This window comes from Malaclemys terrapin, chromosome 7, assembly GCF_027887155.1.
Source record: "Malaclemys terrapin pileata isolate rMalTer1 chromosome 7, rMalTer1.hap1, whole genome shotgun sequence".
Lineage (NCBI taxonomy): Eukaryota > Metazoa > Chordata > Testudines > Emydidae > Malaclemys > Malaclemys terrapin.
In genome coordinates, this window is record NC_071511.1 from 93,321,317 (window position 1) to 93,343,019 (window position 21,703).

Consider the following 21,703-nt stretch of genomic DNA (forward strand, 5'->3'; position numbering starts at 1 on the left):
GTTTAAAATTTATACTGTGTATATATCTATATAATACATAGTTTTTTGTCTGATGAAAAGAATTTCCTTGGAACCTAACACCACCCCCACCCCCCCATTAACATTCTTATGGGGAAATTGGATTCACTTAACATTGTTTCGCTTAAAGTCGCATTTTTCAGGAACATGTGGGGAGTTATGTGAGGAGTTACTGTACTTGAAGTATATTTGTGCCTAAGTTGATACAGCGTTCAGAGTATCAACTATTACCATATAACTACTTCTTCCTCGGTCTGGTCTCAATGTTAGCTGTCTTGGTAAGGATTGGAGAGATTCCTGTACAAAGTGTGTGTTCCAGAGTGGAGATGATATAAGTAGAAGAGGAAACTTTTTCCTATCTGTTTTTCTGTGTAGCCTCCCCCCTTCTGAAGCTCTGCCAAGCTGCATGTTAGTCATTTTTAGGCTAAGGGTTATGTTTCTGAATTTAAACAAAGTCCAGTCTTGTATTAGGAAAATATTTAAAAGCTTCTTTAAGAAATGGATCTGATAAAGCAGCTGTTGAGGTGATGCCTGAAGTCAAAACCTTGTCATCAGACTGAGTTGTCCATGACAACTACTTGCAAACATCCATTGTACAGGTACCATAGGGGGGAAAAATCTATTGTATGTAGTATAGAAACATTTGGAGTTGTAAAAGGCCTTATTTTTGCAGCATTTTTATAAAGGCAAAAAGTAGGGCTGTCAAACATAGACCGACACGTTCATTTTCATCATCTGAGTCAGATGCCGTCAACAGAAGGTTGATAATCCTTCTTTCAGGCCAAATGCTGCATGCGTCTTCAGAGTTGAGATGTTTCGTAAATTAACATGTTCGGCTTCAAACTAGTTACTGAGACCAAAATGTTTGTGGACATGTATATACATGCAAAAGACCTTTCTGAAAAAAATTATAGCTAGTTTTCTCTTATTGGAATGTGAATATTAATATGTACTACTTCTGTCTCAATCCATATACTGTAAGTTACATACTACATTGTAGATTGTTTTGAACTGTATAATTCTATAGGGAAAATATTGACCATGTTTTGCCACTAATTTTGTTCTGAAAATACCAAAAATGAATAAGCCAGGATATTTTCTGAGGAAAAAAATTTATAGAGGGCGCCTTCACCTCTCCTTCCCCCGACCCCCAACCAGGAAATTAGTTTGGAGGCAATTTTTCCCCTTGGCTAGTGCATTTAGTCTTTCCACTAATGGGTTTGGGTAACTTTTTCCAGCCCTTGATTTCCAGCAGTGAAGATATTACCAGTAAGATGCATAAATGTTGAACTTGTGTCCACTATGACTTTATACTTAACTGATTTTATTAGCTTGACTTGAATTATTAACAGGCAGGAGCCAATTAATGTGAACACTAATTAATGGTTTGGATTGTTTTTGAAGTTTGGTTTCTCTTTATTTAGGGAGTAACTATTCCCAGTCAGAGACGCTATGTGTATTACTATAGTTACCTGTTAAAGAATCACCTGGATTATAGACCAGTGGCACTGCTGTTTCATAAGATGATGTTTGAAACAATTCCAATGTTCAGTGGCGGAACTTGCAGTAAGTACCATTTACTCCATATTAATGGATCTTATCTGCTAAAATGTATAGGTATTTGAATTTGTGTATAGTTAACTTATGTAGCTCCTTGTGATTGAGGCAACATACTAATGCCATTACATAGCAGGGCCAAGTTACCTTTTTAAGCAGTAGGATGTCTTAGCAGTATAAAGAACTTTTGTTTAGAGTCTTGGAATCTGTTAGGTTCAAATCCTGGCAGGATGGGGGGGCTATGCACTCCTTCATCCTTGCAAGAGTTCCAGGTAGTCTGTGTGGGATTTGTTTTACACCACCTTACAAACAGGTGCTGTTTCATTAAACGTTAAATTGGGAAACATTTAAAGTTGTTGAGATGTTAAAAGTGCATTGGTTTGGTTCTACAAAAGTCAATTTAAAACACCGCAACATTACTGAAATACTTACTGCTGAAAAATAAAGTTTTGGTTCTGTGAATGGTACATAGACTCTCAAATGCAATGAGATCCCCATGATTGTTGAACCAGCTCATGACATTTTTCTTCAGTAGTCTCTAAAATATGTGATTCTATTGGATATGTTATGTCTATTTGCTTCTTTCTGAAGGAAGGGCTTATTTCAGATGCTTATAAAGTAACATATCTAGCCGGATGTAAGTCTGTCTGATTTGCGAATAGGCTGTATATTGGAGAGCAGCTCAAGTCACCAGACAATTTCTTCTTTAATGAAAATTTGTATTCACCTTTGTCTTTGAGACTGCAATTCAAAGTAACAACTGCGTGGTAGCATGCATTCATTTTCTATTAATGTACAAAAATGTTGCTTTTCATCATTTTGGTATTGGAATTACTGTAAAGGGCAGTGTACTGAAATTTAATGCCATTGCAATACACAACCTGAACATACATAGACTTAAAAAAGTAACCAAGTGCAGGTTTTTTAGCAATACCTAAAAACTAGCTTGATTTGCAGGAACAGGAAGGGAGGAGGCTGTCTGCAAACAAAAAAGAGAAACCACCAAAATGGTAAAGTGAAGATTGCACAGATATATTTGCAAATATCTGTTCAGCAAAATTCAGGCCTCATCATACAAAAAGTTAATGCTAAGTTTTTAAATTATCCTTAGATGGTTTTCTACATTAGCAATCTGCATATAAGTTTAAACCTGTACTTTTTGATACGCTTCTCTATTATGTCTACTCCTGGTGAGTTAATGACTTAGACAAATGCATTGAAATCCATAATGTGTTTTCCTCACAAGTGTGATTTCTATGAGGTTTTAAATTGCATTTCAGGTAGCAAACCTGTAATTGACTACTTCTTGAATCTCTGTATGTTCGGTTTGTACCTGTTGTGATGATATTAACTTCAACAGGCATAAAGAGCTAAATATTACCACCCCTTCCATGAGTTCTGAGGCCCCTGACTCAGCAGGATCAATGTGGTTTTTCTGCAGAAAGAGTGGTGGTGGCAGGATTTGAAGACCCTGTATGTGAGGGTTTGAGCGAGGAGATGTAGTTGCAAGTGTCATGCTATTCAGCCCTGTAGCTAGAGTGCTCTGGCTGTAGACTCTAAAATTCTGAGGCTGCAATAATAGATTCAAAGTTGCTTCACAGTCAAGTTCCCCAATCCCTTAGATGCCCAGTGAACAGCCTGGATTAGATCTTAACGGATAGGATTTGACCTAAAGTGTGTTTCTAGTCTTAAGTGATTGTGATAAAGTTGCTGGATTTCATGTTTTTCTTTCCGTAATTTCTAGATCAAGTATGCTTAGTTTACAAGTAAAAAAAATTTTCTATCCCTACAGACTTAACTTGAGTTAAAAGTTCAATTGCTAATGTTTTATGGATCATTGCTAGCAGTAAAGTTTCTGTGGGCCGGATTAATTCAGATATCATAGCCCTGTTGTCATTGTCAGTGTGTCTGTACATTTGTCGAGTGTCCAATTTGACACAGTAATTGGAATTTAGTTAACAGTTCTGTTTACGTGTAAATCAGAATAGAATCCAGTTTATTCTGGCACAGCTGTCTTGGCTCTGCAGTGCAAACAGGATTAAAAGGTAGAAAACTTACTTTTGTCATTAAAATAAGCAGACACTACTATACGTGTCTTGAATATACAAAGGGATCAAATTATTAAGAAGTTGCCATTTTTACATGGTCACTTTTTACCCTAATTTTATTATAAATTAGAATGTAGAATAAACTTGTAAACCTCTTACTGTGGTATCATAGGTTGAAATTCTGACATGAGTTACAGGATTCTACTAGGCAATGTTTCTATGCTTTAATGATTTGAAAGATCTTTCAGAAAAGTGGTGGTTTATTTTCTTGTTTACCATATCACAGTGGATAGTTCTAAATACATACTTTTAAAATTTGTTGTACATATTGTAAATGATAACCCTTTGTGAGTCTAACCCATGTTTTGACAGTTAAAAGGTATTACCTGTGAAATAATACTCTTCTGTGTTTTACCATGCAGATCCTCAGTTTGTGGTATACCAACTAAAGGTAAAGATATTTACATCCCCTTCAGGACCCCCAAGACGAGAAGACAAATACATGTACTTTGAATTCCCTCAACCATTGCCGGTGTGCGGTGATATCAAAGTAGAATTCTTCCACAAACAGAACAAGATGTTGAAAAAGGTTTGTTCTCTCCATCGAGGGAAATATTGTAAAGGTGCAGTGCAAGTGGAAACTGGGTGCTTCTGTTGTAGGGCTTTGGGTCTATTAGGAGTTATTTTCAGTGGCGAGGGTAGCTGCAGAGTTGAAGCCTCTGACGTCTTATTTGCCAAAATCCTGACTCCTGCCACAAAACTAATACTGGCTAGTCTGAGAACCCTTTTGAAAGAAGGATAATGTGTGTGGAAGGTAGGTAAAAATTATGCTAGAAAGGTATGCATGCAATAGCATAGTTATGGGGATACCTAACTGAAAGAGGCAGTCCTGTTCTTTTAAAAAAAAATGCCTGTACACTCGTATGTAGTGGATTAGCTTTCAGAGAAGTTACGGAGAAGCATCTAAAGTGCTAACAGGCATCTGAGATCTTAGTTTATGCTCATCAGGAGACAGAGGTAAAGTAAGTTTGGGGTTTTTTTTTGTTTGACCTGTATAGGGGAGGGAGTAGTTGAGGGCAAAAGGTAATGTTTAGATTAACTTGGAACACTTGCTTTTCACTCTTTTATAACCAATTCTATATTTAATTAATAGCCATTATTACAATGTCACAATACAGGGGCAAGATTTGCTGCCCAGAGGAGCTTCAATTCTGAGTTAAGACAAAACATAAACAAGATAATACTGGAGTAGTTTAGGAGACAAGAATGCAAGAGATTGTAAAGCAAGGAGGTGCCATCATTTTATAGCCAAATGCATACATCTGATGTCTGTGAATAACGTGTATGCAATACATTGTGGTGGGATATAAAGGTTTTATCAGCTGAATTTGTGGATGACTAGATTACTGACAATTGGCAAAGCTACGAACAAATTATGCATGTCATTCCGAACAAGCGTTAACCTGTGTACTACTCCACCATGTATCCTGTATTCACTCTGTTACTGTTTTGCAAATACACCTCTACCCCGATATAATGCTGTCCTCAGGAGCCAAAAAATCTTACCGCATTATAGGTGAAACCGCGTTATATAAACTTGCTTTGATCCGCTGGAGTGCGCAGCCCTGCCCCCCCCGGAGCACTGCTTTACCAGGTTATATCCAAATTTGTGTTATATTGGGTCGCGTTATATCGGGGTACAGGTGTAGTTGTGAATTTTAAACTTTTGTATTTATTTGGGACTATTTCTTATTTCTCACCTGTTTAAACCAGGCACCTTAGTTCAGGAGAAGCTACACAGGGCTCAGAGAGTTATCAGAATTTTCTAGAAATGTTTAAAATTCCTTTTCTGAACATAAAAAGTAATGAATATAAGGCACACTGGTAGGTGTGGAGAAAGTAACATCAAGGGGACTTCCAGTTGTATAGACTAGTCTAAGAAAGGTGGACATATGGGAAATAAAAAAGAAAAGAGAGGTAAGAAGGAGCAGTATCCTTGTCTTATTAGATTTATCTTGTGATTTCCTCTTAGAAGAGTCTTAAAGTATAAAGAAATGTATTTTAAATGTAAACTTTAATTTAAAAAATTATCTTATAATATTATATGTACACAGTTCTCATGCCTGAATCTTAGCTCTTTAGCACAAGCTTGGAACTCTTCCTTTTTTTAAACCTTTGAGAGCAATTGGGTGAAAGTTTGAATGTAAGCCAGGCCCCCTACTGGTCATTTCATGCCAGCTCCTCCCTGGTATAATTGCTGTCCTTCCAAACTGATGTGAATGTTTTTATATTGCCTCTGTTCAGCCAAGGTGCTCCCCACGAGGTCCAGCATGTCATCTGCTATTGCTTCAGGATTCTAGTGATTCTTGTTGGATAACTTGTTAATCTTTTGTGCTTCCTTCCAGCACAGTCAATTACAATACTAAATTTGTAGGTTCCATGGCACTCTTATCAGTGCTTTTTTTCAGCACAGACCAAGAACCCTTTTCTGCCCTCCTCTGCAGCCTGGTCACTTGCAGGTTTAAACTAGTGCAAATGGTGAATTCTCTGTAAATTAAACTCTTGAAGTCCTCCAATTATGGTTTAAATAATTCAGCCAGAGGTTAGGGGTCTAGGAGTGTGTGGGTGAGGTTCTATGGTCTGCAATGTGCAGGAGGTCAGACTAGAGGATCACAGTGGTCCCCTCTAACCTTAAAGTCTGAGTCTGAGAACCAGGGAGGACAAAATTCTATTCTGGCAATTTCTATGCCAAGAAATAAGACGCACTTCCCTGGTCAGACTGCTTCCTGCATCTGCAGGAAAACCTCTCCCCATTGCACTGCAAGGAAAAATCACCATGGTCTGTTCCCTGTTACTCTTGTCCCGCTTCTTGATTGCTCTACACCTTGTGTAGCCATTAACACCAGTGCAAAGTGGGTGTGAAGCACTATCATTCTTATTTTTGGTATTTCATACCTGTGCGAAATAACATCCCCTGAGCGCAGGAAGTTTCAGCGCTCTAAAGCACCAGTGTAGACAGTGCACCAGCGCTGGGAGCCGCGCCCCTCGTGGAGGTGGGTCTGCACTGAGACCACACAAGGCACATTAAAGTGCTGCTGCGGCAGCGCTTTAGTGTTGCCAGTGTAGACTAGCACTTAGGCCCTTAGATTCTGCCAAATTACAAACTTGCTGATAGCCTACCTATCCAAGAGGTTAAGGAGCAGAAGAATGAGTGAAGAAAGAAAACTTGAATATTAGTGGCAAAAAAAATTGGTACAGATAGTTTTGGTATTCCATTGCTGTGTAGGAGACAAGAGTTTCTTCTCCTCTGCCATGAAGGCAGCGAAGTGAGGCCCTGTAGGTCTTTTCCAGACTCTGAATTGCTTTGTATGCAGACTGCATCTACTCAACCTCAGGGCTTGTCTACACTGGCACTTTACAGTGCTGCAACTTTCTTGCTCAGGGGTGTGAAAAACACCCTCCTCCCCACCCCGAGTGCTGCAAGTTTCAGCGCTGTAAAGTGCCAGTGTAGACAGTACGTCAGCGCTGGGAGCTATTCCTGTCAGGGAGGTGTGTTTTTAGAGTGCTGGAAGAGCTGTCTCCAGCGCTATGCTGCGATTTCACAAGCCACGTTGCCAATGAAACATGCTCTCAGACTGCAGCATCTCCCACTGAGAGGATTTCTCTCCCTTTAGAGAAAATCACCTGCATTCATGATGTCATAGGCTTCCAGAAATAAACCAAGAGCAGAACTTAAAAATAAGCACTTTCCTTCCAAGATTCTGGTTTATTCACCCAGGCAGTCAGGGAACCATAGAGGGGAATTGGGGCTGCCATCTCTGAAACCTGCCCTTCCTGGGTATTAAAAAGAGATTAGGGAACACCTCATATTCCTAATAAGACTATCAAAACCTCCTTTTCACCAACCTAAAATAGTCTATGCTAGAGACCCTCCCAGTGTTTTAATCTTTCCTAAACATGCTAATCAAGAAGCTAATAAACTCAATACTGCTTGTTAACTGCTAGTGTCCTGGATCCCCTCTAAGGCTTCAGGGAAGGGTATTGAGATAGCATTTTTTTGCCTTGCTTGATAACCACCTTCTCTCCATGGTCAAGGGAAGTACACCTGTGCTTGTTCTGAATCTGTGGCATTTGATACTCCTGATTACCGAATACTCCTGTCCCAGCTGCAAGAAACTGCAGTGTTAGCAGAAGACCCCTGAAAGGGCTCATATCCTTCCTAAGAAACCAAACTCTGTTAGTCATGGCAACACTTCCTTCACTTCCAGAGTTCTGTAACACTGAGTCCCATAAGACTCAGTAATCTTCCACTTTATCCTCACGCACAATTATTTCAAATTTGGTGACAATATATACCTCCAGACCAGTGGCACTGCTATGGGCACCCGCATGGCCCCACAATATGCCAACATTTTTATGGCTGACCTGGAACAACGCTTCCTCAGCTCTCGTCCACTCGTGCCCCTTCTCTACCTACGCTATATTGATGACATCTTCATCATCTGGACCCATGGGAAGGAGACCCTGGAAGAATTCCACCATGATTTCAACAGCTTCCACCCCACCATCAACCTCAGCCTGGACCAATCTACACGGGAGGTCCACTTCCTAGACACCACCGTACAAATAAGCGATGGCCACATTAACACCACCCTATACTGAAAACCCACCGACCGCTACGCCTACCTTCATGCCTCCAGCTTCCACCCCGGTCACACCACACGATCCATCGTCTACAGCCAAGCACTGAGGTACAATCACATCTGCTCCAACCCCTCAGACAGAGACCAACACCTACAAGATCTTCACCAAGCATTCTCAAAACTACGATACCCACACAAGGAAATAAAGAAACAAATCAACAGAGCCAGACGTGTACCCAGAAGCCTCCTGCTACAAGACAGGCCCAGAAGAGAAACCAACAGAACTCCACTGGCCATCACCTACAGTCCTCAGCTTAAACCTCTCCAACGCATCATCAGTGATCTACAACCCATCCTGGACAATGATCCCTCACTTTCACAGACCTTGGGGGAGGCAGGCCAGTCCTCGCCCACAGACAACCTGCCAACCTTAAGCATATTCTCACCAGCAACCACGCACCGCACCATAACAACTCTAACTCAGGAACCAACCCATGCAACAAACCTCGATGCCAACTCTGCCCACATATCTACACCAGCAACACCATCACAGGACCTAACCAGATCAGCTACAACATCACCGGCTCATTCACCTGAACATCCACCAATGTTATATATGCCATCGTGTGCCAGCAATGCCCCTCTGCTATGTACATTGGCCAAACTGGACAGTCACTACACAAGAGGATAAATGGACACAAGTCAGATATCAGGAATGGCAATATACAAAAACCTGTAGGAGAACACTTCAACCTCCCTGGCCACACAATAGCAGATGTTAAGGTAGCCATCTTACAGCAAAAAAACTTCAGGACCAGACTCCAAAGAGAAACTGCTGAGCTCCAGTTCATTTGCAAATTTGACACCATCAGATCAGGATTAAACAAGGACTGTGAATGGCTATCCAACTACAGAAGCAGTTTCTCCTCCCTTGGTGTTCACACCTCAACTGCTAGCAGAGCACCTCACCCTCCCTGATTGAACTGACCTTGTTATCTCCACACTGATTTATACCTGCCTCTGGAGATTTCCATTACTTGCATCTGAAGAAGTGAGGTTCTTACCCACGAAAGCTTATGCTCCCTATACTTCTGTTAGTCTCAAAGGTGCCACAGGACCCTCTGTTGCTTTTTACAGATTCAGACTAACACAGCTACCCCTCTGATACTAATCTTCCACTTATTATTCAGATCTCAACAGTCCACTGAGAGCTGGTGAAACAACACAAGCTGAAGTGCCAGCAGTATGCAGACACCCAGCAGCGCAACTTGTATGTCAGATGTAGATAGCAAACTCCCAGTTTTCTCAATACTTAGCTAAATTCAGCAGTTGGCTAAAGCAGAACCCAGGCAAGGTAAAGGAGATAGTAAGAGGGAAATGCTTTGAACAACTTGTAGCCTCTCTAGCATTCTCCATTATCAAGAGCATCAGCTCTGATTACTAAATCAGTCCACAGCTTTTTATCTCTTCTGTGCTATTGGATGCCTAAATAGCATGATATAAATGCCCACTTTCATCCTTCATTGTCCACACTATTTGAAACAAAGCTGGCCACAGTAGTGAACACAAGCTTTATTGTTGCAACCAATTCTATATATCTATCTATCTTTATATAGATAGGTATAAAGCAAAAAACCTGGAAGGGCTCCAACAGGTACAAAAGTCAGCAACACAGGTTGCTGTTAACTCTTCATTGGTACTCTCCTTTGGGCACTGGCATTCCCATTAAAACAGAATGCAGTTCAAGCCTTCTGTTGCTGATATTCATAATCCTCCATGGGATTTGACCCTTACTAAATCATAGGTTACCTCTCTTCATGGCCATGATCTCCCATGAAACTATCATCCAGTTGGTGAGTGCAGGACACTGACCTTTAATAGGAGCTTGCACTTAGACTATGGAACTCCCAGAAGCGGTAACAGTGGCCATAAAACTGGCAGCTTTGAGAGAAATACGAAATTTGGAGATATACCCATCTCCTAGAACTGGAAGGGACCCTGAAAGGTTATCGAGTCCAGCCCCCTTCCTTCACTAGCAGGACCAAGTACTGATTTTGCCCAGATCCCTAAGTGGCCCCCCTTAAGGATTGAACTCACAACCCTGGGTTTAGCAGGCCAATGCTCAAACCACTGAGCTATCCTCCCTCTACCCCCTCCCCCCAATTTCTCATCTTAGCCTTTCCTCGGTTTCTTTGCACACACATTTAATATTTATGAACACACACATGCATATGAATACACAAGACCCTGTAAAGCTAATTAAGATGGTTCTGTTCCTGCAGTTAGAAAGGAAGAAAGATTAAGTGCTCAAATACTAAAGAGATGGGATGGGGTTAGGGGGGAGACAAACAAAGGGAGAGACTAGAGAAGGAAGGCAAGCATTTTGCATTGCTTACAACTTCACTTGCCTTAAACTAAAAACCATGTAAAGTCTTGATCACTAGCAAGACCACTACCATTGCCTGCTTCAAGAATGCTTCCATCGGTTTTTGCAAAGTTGTTCTATAGTCTTTTAACCACAGATTTAGAAAGTATCCATCATTGCTTACATTTGGCCGCCAAAAAAAATTTCAGTTCAGACTGTCCATGATTTAGACCTTGTTTTCAAGGTAGTGGAGGCCGCTCTCCCTTCACCCAAGATGATTTTTTTTTTTTAATGATATCCCTTATTGGTCAACTGAAATTTTTTCCTGGTGTTTTGCCCCTGGTTTCTGTCTTGAAGTACAGTAGAATCTCAGAGTTACGAACACCAGAGTTATGAACTGACCGGTCAACCACACACCTCATTTGGAACAGGTAGTATGCAATCAGTCAGTAGCAGAGACCAAAAAAATAAAGTAAATACAGTACTGTTAAATGTACACTACTTTAAAAAAAAAAAAAAAGCAGCATTTTTCTTCATAGTTAAGTTTCAAATCTGTATTAAGTCAGTGTTCAGTTGTAAACTTTTGAAAGAACAACCATAATGTTGTGTTCTGAGTTACGAACAATCTCAGTTCTTGAGGTGTTCGTAACTCTGAGATTCTACTGTATATTGGCAGTAGGAAGCCTGCAAAAGTTGGGTCCGTTGCTTCCAGGTTCTAAATGGACCAATTAAGGAAGATAAGGTCCGTGCTAGATGCTAAATGACTTCTTTGCATCAGTTTTCCTAGGGTGTTCAGGAGATACCTACCCCAGACCTGGTCTTGTTTATTTTTCAGGCATATATTTTTATTGGCCATCTTGAATTGCCTTACCTTTCTGGAAACATTGCCTTCTGTGCAGTTGAATAAATGGAAGTGGGTGACACTCAAAGTCCAGTAGGGGATTTGGCTCACATTCTACTGCAGTTGCTTTTGTAAGGGTTAAAATAAATCTTACGAATTAAGGTAGTTCTACCACTTTGTGCTAAGGTGCTAAAGCTTGAGAATCCTGAAAGGTATGGTCAAAGAAGCAGAAGTCCAAGGTGAGTAAATTTTCCTTATTTTGAACACTGTACGTTACTAAAAATAAGCTTCACTTGCTCTGATAGACTTCAGTTAACTTTCTCCTTGATGTAACTGAAGAGCATTTTCAGTAACTTGGAAGAGTTAATTTAGCTCCAGAACCGCTGAATATTGTCTACATAAAGGACAACGTATTTTATGAAATGAAGATATTTTGTCAGTTTTCCTGTCAAGTTATGTAACTGTTAAATAGTCCCTTGTAAAGAAGAGGGATTGCTAAATGACCCTAGCATTAAAAGTGGTGGAGACATAGCACTCTTAATCTTTTAAGAGTACTGTGTAGACACTGAATGTCAAAATTAAAATATTTTTACATATGCAATTCTAGAAAGAAGACTTTACATTTTTCTCTCTTCATTTGTACCTATTTTAAAAGCTCCAAGGACATGTACAGGATAAAAAGTTTAAAGAACATTGAAAACTAACAAGTCAAATGGACACCTTCCTTGAATAGCCCTACCATCCACACAGGCAAAGGATTAAAGATCTGATCAGTTGGAGATGGCCATCAGTAGAGCCCATGCAAATCTGCGGATATCTGCTTTATACCCTCAGATATCCGCAGATCATTTTTCCAGATCGCACTTGGGTGCAGAGCTCTGCAGCACACACTCACCCAAATAGAGCGACTGTCACCCAGCTCTCAAGCTCCAGCTCAGCTCTCTGAATCGTGCAGCAGCAGCAATAGCCCACTGGGCATTCTGGGAGTTGTAGTCCCCTGCTTGCTTGGATGGAGGAGGTAAACTACAACTCCCAGAAGGGAACGTGACCGTGTGCTCCTGCGCAGTGAGCCAAGCGCAGCTGTGTTAGAGCAGCTGCAGCTGCGTAGGGAAGGTGGGGCTGCACACAAGGCCCCAGGATATAGTCTCCCTGCCTGGAGCAGGGAAGACAGTACAGCATGGGTGGCGGGAGGTTCTGGGGAGAAGTGGGTGGTGCTTGAGGGTTTGGCACAGCCCTGGGTTATTGGAGTAAGGTGACCTGTGGAGCTATTAGCAGAGCCTTGCAAATGCACAAATATCTGCGGTTATTTGCATCCACGGACAATTTATGTGGATCATGGATCAAATGCAGATACAAATTTTTGTATCCACACAGGGCTCTAGCCATCAGGGCATAGCATAAAGCCTGATCCAATGGATTTGAGCTCAGAGCGACCAGGGGAGTGGACCTAGTTCCCAAGTTCCAAGAGTGACGTGCCCCCAGTTCAAACATTTTAATCTAGTGATTGTTCACCATCACCTCAGCTAATCTAAAATGTTGGCCACGTAGGAGAGTTTCTGTCCAGTATCCAGGACTCAGACAACACATGACTTTCAAGTTGTGGATTTCCACATGTAATTTCACCTGGAAGCTAAAGAAAATGAATGCAGCCTTTGGATGACAAATGATGTATACTTGTTTGATATTGTTGACTGAATGGGGATCCATGTTCTGCAATAGCCTTCAAGGCTAACTCCACTTGCAGTGCATTCCAGTAATCCAGTTGGGAGATCCACAAAGGCATAGATGACATCAGTGAGGTACATTAATTAGAGGACAGTGATAATTCTCTAGCTAATTGTACATAAAAGCAATTTTGACTCTCATTGCCACCTGTCTCCCCGTTAGGGATCTGCAAATCCAACCTTGATTTCAAATTTCCTTGAAGGTGGGTATATCCTCTCTATAATGAGGAATATATACACATGCACGGGAGGATGTGTTTATGCAGATGTATATGTAAAATAGTAATGAAACAGTTGCAGAGATGAAATACAAAGCTAGTAAAAGATTCTTGCAGCATAAGGAATGCTGAATTGGTGAAGAGCCACCGCAGCTTCTGTGCTACCCTCAACCCTTCCAAATCATCAGCACTGTGATGTGGTCTGGAAGGGTTGGGCTGCCTTTTTTGTTGTTAGAAATGTATCTGATTCCATCATGTTATATGGGCACTAATAAAAATACATAGTTTCATTTGTTCAGATGGAGCCCAATCCCAATTCTACTAATGTATAACACCATTCAATGCTTTTTTTTTTAAATACCATTGCTTTTTTGTGGACACACATCCCTCTCCCTCCCTTCCTCACCCCATTTTGCCAGTTCATTCTTCAGGATAACTATTATGGAAAGGGCTGTAGCAATATTAAAAATTGCTCTGCATTTTGTTCTGGAGGTGGTAAAATCAATTTTGAGTTTTATGTCAGGAGGGGGGGATTCAAAAGGGAAGTACATTTGTCATGGTGGGTTTCAGGGAGAGAAACAATCTTAGAGTCTGGACCCAGACTTTAATGGCATTGAAGATCTGGTATTAGTTGGCCAGTATGGAGGAGAAAACCAGATGTGGACATTACATATATTAAGGGGTTATAAAGGTTAAGTTTAATAGTATCTTAACTTTCATCAGAGATTTAACCCAGTAAAGGATAGAACATCTTTATAGCTGCTTGCCTAGGAATGTATGTGAAAAAAACAGGCATCTGTAGTAGTATCCCACAACACTTCTAATTAAAATCAAGAGCATAAATTATCGGTACTTATTAGTTGTATGTTACATCAGTGAATGTATAAATCAGTCTGAGACTTGGATTAAATATTTACATCTGTTTGCATGTGCACACTGGAACACTGCAGTGCAAGATAGTGATTTATACTTTTTTGCAGGTAATAACTATTCCCTGCTTACTGTCAAAGGCAGATCATTTGGAATGCTTGAGAGAGAATGTTTCAACCTTGATTTGATCAGTAGATATGCCAGCAATATAACTGGGCATCTCAATAAACATTTATATTACTTTCCTTTCTTTTCAGAAGGTCTGCAAATACTTTTTTCCAGGGGCTCACCTCCTGTTCTCTCTTTCCCCCTTCCCCCCCCACCCCCCCGCAGCCATCTTAGCAAACACTTGCTTTTGGGTGATCTACACAAGGGAATAAAATTAATCCTTTTCAGATATTTTCTGTATTGACAAGTGTTCTTTCTTACCAAAACTTTTTTCATATAAAATTAAGAAAAGCAACACATTCTGTTGAATGGAACACTAATTAAATTACAAATATTAAAACAGATGTCCTTCACTGACTCAGTGCTACTGATCCAAGTAGCCTGGTAAGGATTGTCTGTCAGGAAGCAGCTACTATATGTATCTGTATACAAAATAAATTTGTTTTATATGCCTAGTAACTATTTTCTTGCTATTTTTGCTACTTGTACTAAGTTTTTAATCTCCCATTTTGTATATTTGGCCATTTAATTTATTGAAGCCTTTTTGGTTTATGAAAGACCCTTTTTAAAAAAAAATAAAATTATTTGATTACCTGAGGAAAATCCATGTGGTGATTAATATAGATAAGGTCTGTACGTTATGTAGGAAGACTAATGAAAATCTACTTCCTGACAGTTGATGTGCCAATGATGTAGTATTGTCTAGATTTTTATTCCTTTCATGGTTTGGTATTGTTAAACTCATCAATTTTTAAAAACCAGATGATGCTTGTATTCAAATAAGATAATATACCATCTGTAAATACTAAAGCAAGCTTGCTTTTTCCCACAGGACAAAATGTTTCACTTTTGGGTAAATACATTCTTCATAGGACTGGATGAAAATTCAGACAAAGTAGAAAATGGAAGTCTAGTTGGAGATCAGGAACTAGATGGTATTTTCAGCACAGAACGCTCAGATAATGACAAGGAATATCTAATCCTTACGTTAACAAAGAATGATCTAGATAAGGCAAATAAAGACAAAGCCAACAGATATTTCTCTCCAAACTTCAAGGTCAGTATTTTTTAAGGAGCATAGAATAAACAGAATTTTGAAGAGCTGTGTGTAGTTATTTAATATATACTGCATTATCAGAACATGTTTATCTAGGAACCATTTGTTATATTACTTGCCTAAGTCTAGAAAGTTATGTATCTGGATATGTCATTGCTTAAGTTTATCTGTTTAAGAATTCAGTAACTGATCCTGGAATTATTGCAAAAGAAGGGAGTAGGTTTTTCAGGAGTTAAGATATCATTTTTTTTAATTGTAACTTTTGTCTTTAATTCTGAAGAGTTTCTTTGATCAACTTACACAGCCTAAATTATGAATATGGTCATGGTCTGAAAAATTAAAACACTCAAACTTGACATCTACTCTAGCAGCAAATAGGAAACCTCAGGGATATAATAGTCTCTATGCTGCTTGTATTTCCTCTTCATGGGCTGACAAGTGGATCCACCAGCTCTACCCTAAATATTTGATGAGTTGAGTTCCTTGATGTGCAGGATTGCATACTCTCTGCTTCCTGTCTCAGCATTTGATCCATAATCTGATTCCGTTCATGTCACTCGGAAGCTTGTGTTTTAAGTCCTTGTCTCCACTAAAGAAATGTCTGGTTCCAAGAACCCTTTGGTACTCTTATCTTGCTTATAAAACTTTTGTTCCCACACACACATTCTGCAAATGACGGAATATGAAAATTATGGGGGATCACAGAACAATGTGACCAAATATTGTTTCGATTAACTTGCTTTTAGTAGTTTTCTGGAATCTATTGCTCTCGGAGCTGTTTGAAACCGAAGAGGTATTGCAACTGAAAAGGTTTAGAAGAGTGCTAAAGAATGGTGGTGATATGGTTAACTGCAGTGATTCAGAATACAAATGATTGATGCACGTACAGAACCACTTGTGCTTAAACCAAGTCTAGTAAATTAATTCATTTCAGTTCCCAGTTCCCAAATGTAACTGTAATTTTATTAATTAACACTGTTTACTTCAGTGTTCAACCTTGTTTTAAGTGAATAGACATGACTGAATCCTCATGGGGAGTGTATTTGTGGAAGAAGATGCCATTTCTGTATACTATCTTTCTAGCCATAAGACTACTTTTAACTGAGGATGCTTCTGCTATTTGGAAACATCACTACAATATCCATCTGTTTTAACCACTGTTCTAACCATCTGTTAATACCCACTGATATATAAATTGTATAAATATGGGTAAAGGGAAAAAGGATAATTGATAGTGAGTAATTAATAGTGCCACAAAGGGCACTGATTGTAATTGGGTGTTTCTTATTGCTTATGATTGTGGTGGGAACTCCTAACGGTCCCTTCCTAAGGTACTTGTTTATTGACATGGGTTCATGACTCTTACCATTTGTGCTACTGAAAAATTTGTAAGCGTTTTAGATTTGAGACTTGGAATTTTGTATGCCAAAAGTTTAATATCTAAGGTTGTATGTAGTTGGAAGTTTTTAAACAAATGTACATGGTAGAATGATTTTAAAGGACCTGTGTGTTTGGGCAATCTCTGAAGCCAATACTGTCATCAAGATTACAGTACAAACTTTTTTGTCATTATATCTATTTTGAATAGGGGTATGATTTGTGACTGATGTAGCCATACTGGCAAAAACCCCCAGTGTAGATGCAGTTTTACCAACAATACTGTGCTTTTGTTGGCTTAATTTATTTCACTAGGCAGAGCTAGAATAAGCTTTCTGGTGTAAACTGTGTCTACACTAGGAGCACTTTACCAGTATAGCTATACAAGCAAAGCCTTCCAAGTTTAGGCTTGGCCTGTATTGTCTCAACTACATTAAGAAAGAAAAGCTCAGACTATATTAACTTTTTGTTTTTCTTCCTTTCTTAGGTGAAGCTATTTTTCACAAAAACAGAGGAGCCATCAAATCCAGAGGCTAGCAGTTCTGCTTCAGTAACACCGGACGTTAGTGACAATGAACCTGATCATTATAGATATTCTGACACCACTGACTCTGATCCAGAGAACGAACCTTTTGATGAAGATCAGCATACGCAGATTACAAAAGTCTGAATATTTTTTTTATCTGGGAAAAAAAACCACAAAGAGACAAACTTGAATAAACTGAAAAAGGACCTTTTCAAATGGCAATAGAACATTGTGTCAGATTACCAATTATAGGAACAATTCTTTCCTGACCAATCTTATTTTGCCCTATAAATCTACAGGGTTTGACACTTGTTGTCCAGTTGAAAAAGGTTACGTAGCTATGTTATGTATATACCTTTTTGTGTCAAAAGGACATTAAAATTTCAATTAGGAAATATAAAGATGGCACTTTCCCATTTTATTCCAGTTTTATAAAAGTGGAGACAGATCTGATGTGTATGCGTAGGAATTTTTCCTTTTGTGTCTGTCACCAACTGCAGTTGGGGGGGAAAAAAAGCTTTCTGATATACAGGTTCACATCCTGCCCCTTTCTTTGCACTTAAGTGGCAACAGATAGGTCCGCAGTTGGCTAAGAGAAGTTTCTAAAGGGTTGTACTACATTCTAATGCATGTATTCTGGATAGGGGAATGGAAAGAAATGCTCTGAAAGGAATATATTATGCTGGACCCTGGACTATGTACCGTATCCGGCTACTTACATGCACCTTTCTTTAGCATGCTGCAGTAATTAATCCTGGACATTTGAGGAATCGGCCGCTGTCACTGCTTGTTGTTTGTGCATTTTATTTTTTTAAGCATAATGGTGCTAGAAAAGGCAGCTAGAGGGAGTGATTCCATATGGGGTACAGGAATGAACCTTCCACAACATCTTAAAGACCCACAAATGAAGGGATATGAAAATAATGGGGTCACAGATAAGAAACACAGCAACAATGACTTAACCATAGAAATGTGGAGGCTATCAACCTAAAATGGGCTTGAAACAATTGTTCTAAAAAAGACAATGATTTATTAAATGTTTTTCTCAATTGTTATGGCTGCTCCATCTCCTGTGTAATCAAGGCCAGTGCTGGAAGTCAGATGCTATTAGTACATACATCAGTCAACATCTTACACTTATTTTATTAGTTTTTCAATCATATACCTGCTGTGAATGCTTCATGTGCTGCATTGCAAACTTTTTTCTCATTAAATATAAAATATTTTATAACGGTGCACGAGAAACTTCAATTTGAGATTCTACAGGTTAGTGTTTATTTTGAAGATTTATGGATGCATTTATTCAATCAAACAGCTGTCAGCCCTTCCACCCCTTTGACCTTACACATTCTATTACATTCATTACAATGAGTTTTGCAGTTTTGCACACTTTTTTTTAAATGTCATTAACTGTTAGGGAATTTTACTTGAATACTTAGTACCTACAATGTTTAAAAAGAGACATTACACATGGTATAAAGGAAACCAGTCTTGCAATAAATTCTCAACACTGCACAGATATAAAGATGTGTACTTTTTAAAAGTAGAACATGTCCCAAATATTCTATCTGTTGTTTGCTATTAAAAGAATTAGATATCCAAACTGGCAGTGTTGTATCATTCCTTCATAGCCAGAAATAGGGATTGAGCTTCACTTTTGAATATTATGGTGATTGACATGCTCAGACTGCAGATAATTTAAGAGTACAACTATCGTTGAATACAGATACGAAGAAATTTTTAAAAATTCGGTTCACTATGAAATACACCATGACCTTCAAACTTTTGGAATATCTACCCCAAAATTTACACTTTATGGTGTAAAGTCCAATTTTAATTAACTTACTGGCGCCGAAATTGTTCATTAGCTGTGTTCTTACCGAGTTAACTAATGAATCTGGGCCTAGTACAACAGCATTAACCGAGAATATGAATTGTAAAAAGACAAGGCAGGACTTCACCTAAATTTTGGTAAACAAAGGTGTAACATGCTTTTTCAATATTTATTGGTCAATTTTGCTCCTCAAATTCATGATCTAAACTTATAACAAAGCTATTATAGGATTTTCTGATTTATAAGTTAAATTAGATTTTAAGGTCTTAACAAAAATGCTGGTCCAGCACTCGGAATTCCCATTGTTAAATTGGCCAGCAGGCAATGGCTACTTGAAGACCAGACTTTATGCCTTGATACATGTTTTACCTTATGTCTGCTTTTAGCAATTGAAAGTCATGTTGGCTAATAAACAAATATTCATGCTTTAAAATACTTTGATTTTGACACTGTACTATGTCCCACTTTTGGGCTCATGATATCAAAATTAAATGTGTGGTTCCAGTATGTAACACTGATGGCCAGAATGGAAATAATGACATTATAATGGGCTTTTGCACTGTTGTTGTTTTTCCTTTGGAATGTGAAGGTCTGAATGAGGGTTTTGATTATGAATGTTTCAATGTTTTTGAGAAGCCTTGCTTACATTTTATGGTGTAGTCATTGGAAATGGAAAAATGGCATTATATATATTATATATATATTATATATATATAAAATATATTATACATACTCTTCTATACTTTATTTCAGTTACCATCCCCATAGAACTTGACAAGAATTACTATGACTGAAAGGTTTTTGAGTCCTTATTAAAACTTTATTTATGACAGTATTCATAATTAGCTCGAAATGCATTCGGTAGGTAATCTCGGAGTTTCTGGACTGTATACTTAAACTCTTGGATGTGCAGCAGCTTACATGTCTGAAATTACTTGAAGGCATCACTTTCATAAGAGCTTACTGTTAGGCCCTGTACCATCCGTAGTCATCTGTAGCCCCACTCGAAATGTTTTGCCACAGTTAATTTAAGGGCAGTTGTATAAATAGCATCAAGATTCTTTGCTGTGGCACAAATTGTAAACTAAAGTGGAGTTTATATACAGCATCAAATGTTTCAGCTTTAAAAAATAAAAATAGGGTGCCAGTGTGCAAGTTCCATGTTTAGTTATAGCAAATTTGTGCAATATGTTAACGATGCCTGTGGTTGCCACAAAGTGCCTCGTTTACCTTTAAATACTGTTAAAAATGTCATGCATGCAGATGGAAGGGGTAGAACTGTGTGCTAAAAGGCTTTAACTGCAGTTTGGCAGAGCTGCCTTTTACTCTGCCAGTTCAAATTTTTCAGTCTGTTTTCATATATATATAGAGAGAGAGAGAGAGAGTGTGTGTGTGTGTGTGCATATATATATATATAGAGAGAGAGAGTGTGTGTATGTATGTGTATATATATATATATAGAGAGAGAATGAATATATGTACGTACACACACACACACACGAAAATTGAGTCTGTCAAGCAGCCTTGCTCTGATTCAGCCTCTTCAGATACTATTGTGCTGTGCAACAGTGGCTCTGTGTGTAATGCTATGCACTGAGGATACACAAAAACAACAAAATATGACATGTACAGGATAATGCCTCATACAAATCAGATGTCCGTTTGTTATTGTGTTTAACAACCCTTTATCTCTTAGTGTTAAAACTCCACTTAAAACTGATTAAAGTCTCATTCTTGTCACAGTGTGGGTGTTTTATTAAAGTATTTTGGGTGTAAACTGCTCAGATTATATTTTGCTATTAAATGAAGAATCAAGTGTGATCGTGGGAGTAAGGGACATTTCTCTAAAAGGAGCTCCTTGTGTATCAAAACATATTTCAGGAAAGCTGCATGTTAACATGCTTTGGGATTGAGTCTTAACAAATTAATGTTGGCATAGGAAATGTGGGTTTTGCTTGCATTGTTTTTCAAAAACTAGAATAAATAAAAGAAGGTGGGCCTTTCATTTTGATGCTCTCCAACCTATGAAATATAAAACAGTACTCTGATTTCTTGAATTAAACCAAATTACTGGCTTTCAGGTCAATTTGTATTATAGCAATACATATTTTTTTCTTTCAAATAACATTGAGCTTCCCATACAAACAAGCTAAACTTTTCAGGAAAATGTAATGCAGATCACTGAGATACAATGTAATTTTTTCTAACCTTAAACTGCCAATGGCTTAGTAAAGTCTGCAGGATGTTTTTTCCAATGGGACTAGTATAGTGTGTGTGTGCGTGTGTGTGTACACATACACACATATATATATATATATAAAAAAAAGCTTGTTTTTTTCATGCCTGCTGGTCTCTCTGAAATTAATTTTAAAATAGATTTTGTATGTCTTAATGTAGAAATACTGTATCCTCTGTTACTTTTTCAGCTTGTCTTACCATTTGAGCCTTAAGGAAGAA

The 21,703-nt window shown here is 38.6% G+C and overlaps 1 protein-coding gene across 1 annotated transcript in view; it reads left to right on the forward strand.

The window, feature by feature from the left end:
• PTEN (phosphatase and tensin homolog) overlaps positions 1-20,988 on the forward strand; it is a 98,079-nt gene extending 77,091 nt beyond the window's left edge. Inside the window, exons 7-10 of the mRNA XM_054035617.1 lie at positions 1,443-1,584; positions 4,046-4,212; positions 15,285-15,509; positions 17,374-20,988. Of these exons, the coding sequence (XP_053891592.1) occupies positions 1,443-1,584; positions 4,046-4,212; positions 15,285-15,509; positions 17,374-17,556 (717 nt within the window). The 3' untranslated portion in view covers positions 17,557-20,988. The remainder of the gene's footprint in view (positions 1-1,442; positions 1,585-4,045; positions 4,213-15,284; positions 15,510-17,373) is intronic.
• Positions 20,989-21,703: the final 715 nt, after the last annotated feature.